General features: G+C 38.7%; 1 protein-coding gene across 1 annotated transcript; it reads right to left on the bottom strand.

The window, feature by feature from the left end:
• Positions 1 to 2486: 2486 nt before the first annotated feature.
• Positions 2487 to 3131, bottom strand: LOC110696685 (pentatricopeptide repeat-containing protein At3g09060-like). The gene has a single exon (XM_021874038.1). It carries the CDS (start codon positions 3129 to 3131, stop codon positions 2487 to 2489), a length of 645 nt encoding a protein of 214 aa, XP_021729730.1.
• Positions 3132 to 4618: the final 1487 nt, after the last annotated feature.

Genomic DNA, 4618 nt, shown 5'->3' with positions numbered 1-4618 from the left:
ACGGTGTCCTCGGCATCCGGCGTGCATAAGTTATAACCATGCCCCATAACATGATCGGCTTTGAAGCTCCCTATTTAGTCCGCCATTATTTTTCGCCTGCCTGTGGGAACATGATGATAGTAGGCGGCATATTGTTCTCGGCGGGTAGCAGACGGCTCCGCCCAATCTTCTCCCAATTCTACCGAGAGGGACTCTCTCGCTGTATCTAGCCGAGAGTGCCTCTCTTCACAGTCGTCAGAAAATTTGCTGGAAGTACTTAGCTAAGAGTCACTGCCTGAGCTCTCGGACCTAGCGTCCGCCTGATGGGCTAGATCAACAAAGCCCGGCATGTCATTTTGAGCCTCCTCTCCTGATTCTTCTAAAATGGAATCACTAGAGGTGCCGGGGGCGCCAGGCGGCACGTCAAGTAACTCACGGTTAGGTGCATAGAAGGAGGAGCCGTCTGAGTTTGTCACCCTTGCAGTTCTCTTAGTTCTGACCATGGTGTCCTGCACTGACACATCTACGGTCGGACTTGGGGCAGTTCGCAAAGGGTGGTCCAGCAAGGGGCAGTCGGCACTCCTAGTTCTAGATGCAGTCATCCCCGGTGACCTGTTGATCACTAACCTAGGCCGTGCCGTGTGCTTTTGGGAAACCATTTTGAAAAAAAGAAAAAGAAACAAAGAGAAAGCACGAAAGAAAAACAGGCGGTTACCTTTAATCTGTAAAGATGGAGGTGCTTGAAAAATCTGCAGCGGCTGTAAGAGTAGGTGGCAGTTGTTCTTTCTCAGAAAAAGACAAAGTTCTCAAGTCAAGAGTTCTGTCTAAATTTTTGGGAAATGTCCAAAAATGATCGGGACATGCCCTATTTATAGGGGGGTGAATTTCAAGAGACAATTAAAAAAAAAACACGGTAAGAACCGTTAGCCAATCGGAGTGTGACATGTGTCACAGGCGCCATGTGGCAAGCCACGTCACCCCTGTAAGGGCCAAATGATTAGGGGATTTAACCCCGCCAAGTGGACCAATTAAATTCCGCCACGTGTCACCTTGTGAGAGGTCCAAGGTGGACCAATCAGGCCACGACACGTGGCAGACAGATTGCCTACCAGGAAAGTGGCCTTAAACGGCCCAAATTCCTAGGCAAGCCCAGTCCATCCTAGGTTTCTGAAACCTAGTACTAGGCATGCATTACGAGACCCTATAAAAGGGAGATGTTTCCCCTGAGGAGGATAATTCAGAAATTATTAAACACACGTGTACATTAATTGCTGAGCATTAACTCCAGGTTTAATTGCATTTCTTGAGAGCTAAGGCTTGGATTTCGAGGCTGTCTCAGACAGCCGGAAGATTACTCCTCTCCTAAGTGGAGCCAGATCCCTCATTTACATTCCGCACTTTTTACATCCGAACACGTTCTAACTTTATCGTCGGAGGCGGAACTCCCACCCACAAGAGTCTCCGTTGTTTTGCAGATACAGGTGTCCAGAGGCCAGTTTTGGTGTTGTAACTCTCCCGCATGACACATAAAAAACCCCAAAATAATTAATTAGGAGAAGAGAAGAAGAAGTAGAAAACCGAGAAGAAGGAGGAAATGCTCGGCAATGGGGGGCAGCAGCACGCCGGCAGGTGGCTGCTACTGGTGACAGGCGTCGACGGTCGGATAGACGTGGTGGCAGCCAGTGGCTGCGGTGGTTTGTGGTGGTGGTTGTGCAAGAAAACCGTGGGAGAGGAGGAGAGAATAGAGAGAAAGAAGAGAGTTTTAGTGTGAGTTTTTGGCTTTGATGCATGGGGTATTTATAGGCTACATCATGCAAGAATTAAGGTAAGAAAATGTAGGAAGAAATATGGCAATTTTAGTTTAAGGAATTACTTGGAAAAGAGAGCTAAAGAATTAAGGAAAGTTTAGTTTTATGGTGATTAAGAAATAAAGAAATGAGGTAAGTGTGTAGTCATGAAATGTTAAATGGTAAGTGGCTTTTCTTGGGGAATAATCAAGAAAGGTTAAAGGCAAATAAATAAGATGATCAAATCTTTATAAGGTGGAAAATAGGAACTAAGGAAATAATGGAATTTAAGGTAGATAATTAAAATGCAAAAATTACCAAAATAATTTGCTCAAAAATACTATATGGTGGCCGAAAATATCGAGCCTTGCAAGCTCATATTTTCAGACCCCCTTACTAATATTTAGGCATTATTTTGCTAGATTTTAAGGAATAAAAATGATTGTGTAAATAATATATTTTATACAAAATAATTAATTAGAAAAATACCAATTAACCATTAATTTATTTAACTAAGAAAATCAAATTTTCTACACTAAGAAAATCAAATTTTCTACACTTGGAAAATTCGAAAAACCTAGCTAATTAATTAGGGAAATTCGGCCCTTTATAAAATAAAGGATAATTTATAAATTACCACCCAAAAATGGATCCATTTTTGAAATAACCACCCGTTTAATTTTTTATTTTATTTTACCACCCCTTAAACTAAATAATCACTCAAGTTACCACCTGTTTCAAAATTCCGGTGGTTTTCCGTAAAAGGGCCCCACCTAACGGGTGGTAATTTAAAAATTTGACCCATATATTCATTTTTTCCCCTCGATTTTTTCTCTCTCCTTCTTCAACCTTCTTCCTACCTTCTTCAAGCTTCAATCCTCCATTTTTCTCTAACCTTCTGACAAATTTTTCTTCTCCCCCCTCGTCAAACACATCTAACTTTCTCTCATTCACCTTCATCCGGCGCCAAAACTCTAAACTCTCACTTACATAACCACATTTGCTTAGACCATTGATCATAACATTGTAGGTCACCACACTTGGATAAACCTCAGAATCAGTTGTCAACCTCTGAAAAATTTCTTTAGCTTCATCAACAAGGCCAGATTTTATATACCCATCAATCAAAATATTATAACAAGTAACATCGGGGGTAAGACCTCTCTCAGACACTTCATCAAACACCTTCAAGGCATCCAATAAAGTACCACATTTCACAAGCCCATTGATCAAAGTCCCATAACTATAACCATCAGGTCGTACTCCATAACTCCACATCCAATCCAAAAGCTTCTTGGCTTGATCAAACTGTCGTTTTCGACATGAAATCTTAATCAAAATATTATACGTTTCAAGATTAGGCATTATTTCCGATTCCTGAAAATAATTATAGAAAGATTTAGCCTTATCCCACTGATTAATTAAAGCGTAGCAATTCAACATTGTATTATACGATCTAACACATGGTTGACATCCAAAAATTAGAGGCATTTCCTTAAAAACATTTAATGCTTGTTCAACCATGGAATTCTTAGCATAAACCTTGATAACAGTAATATCAATATCTTCAGAGCAGCTACATTTTTGGGTTTGGATTAAATCTACGATACGAGTGACGTGATTAAATCCTCCATTAAATTAAAAGATGAAGGAGAAAGAGGGAGTTCCGCCATTAAAGAAGCTATACTCCAAGCTTTGTTGCTTAAATTTGAAGATTTTTTCATCATTTTGATAGAAGAAAAATGGAGAAAAATGGTGGAGAGAGAAAGTGGAGGAGGGGGGAGAGGAAGAATTTGTCAGAAGTTAGAGAAAAATGGAGGATTGAAGGTTGAAGAAGGTATTAAGAAGGTTGAAGAAGGTAGGAAGAGGGAGAGAAAACAAATCGAGGGAAAAAATATGGGTCAAATTTTTAAATTACCACCCGTTAGGTGGGGCCCACAGACGGAAAATCACTGAATTTTGAAATAAGTGGTAATTTGAGTGATTATTTAATTTAAAGGGAGGTAAAATAAAATAAAAAATTAATCGGGTGGTTATTTCAAAAATCGATCCATTTTTGGGTGTTAATTTACAAATTATCTTAAAATCAATGGGAAAATATAATTTTTGCTTTATTAAAATATTCTGAATTTTATATATATAATCCGAATTTTAAAAATAAAATAAGTGAAAAATAAATCTTATCCAAAATCCAAAAATAATAATTAAAATTTAAAATGTTTTTGGTGCCAAAATTCAAATATCATTTTGGCTCCAAAATTTAAATAGTAAAATAAATTACTAAAATACCCTTTTTTGAAAATACTAATTAATTAATTAATTAGAAAATACGTTTCAAAAATACGGGGTATTACACAAAGGAAGCATAAAAATACGATTTTCGGGCTATTGGATGAGAATGATGTATGACGGTCCGGTAAAGAGGAATTAGCTCAGCATGTTACATCTTATTTTTCATCCCTTTTTACGTCTGAAGGTTTGCAAGGGATTGATGAAGCTATGGCGGGTTTGGATACTGTGATTACTGAGGACATGAATGCAAGTCTGAATCTGGAGCCAACTGATGATGAGATCAAAACAGCTCTATTCCAAATGCACCCCAACAAAGCCCCTGGTCCCGATGCATGCTTTATTTTTTCAGAAATTTTGGCATAATGTAGGGAGTGGTATTATTAATTTTGAGTAAAGGGGTTCTCTTGATCTTAGTGATGTAAAAAAAAAACATGTGTGGTGCTAATTCCGAAATGATGTGATGACCCAAAGTGCATTACGGAATTCAAACCGATTAGCTGTCGTAATGTTCTCTATATTGTTTCGAAAACCATGGAGAATAGGTTGAAGCCTTTGTTGGG

The sequence above is a fragment of the Chenopodium quinoa genome, unplaced genomic scaffold (assembly GCF_001683475.1).
Source record: "Chenopodium quinoa cultivar QQ74 unplaced genomic scaffold, ASM168347v1, whole genome shotgun sequence".
In the NCBI taxonomy this organism is placed as follows: Eukaryota; Viridiplantae; Streptophyta; class Magnoliopsida; order Caryophyllales; family Amaranthaceae; genus Chenopodium; species Chenopodium quinoa.
This window is presented reverse-complemented; position numbering and strand designations above follow the sequence as displayed.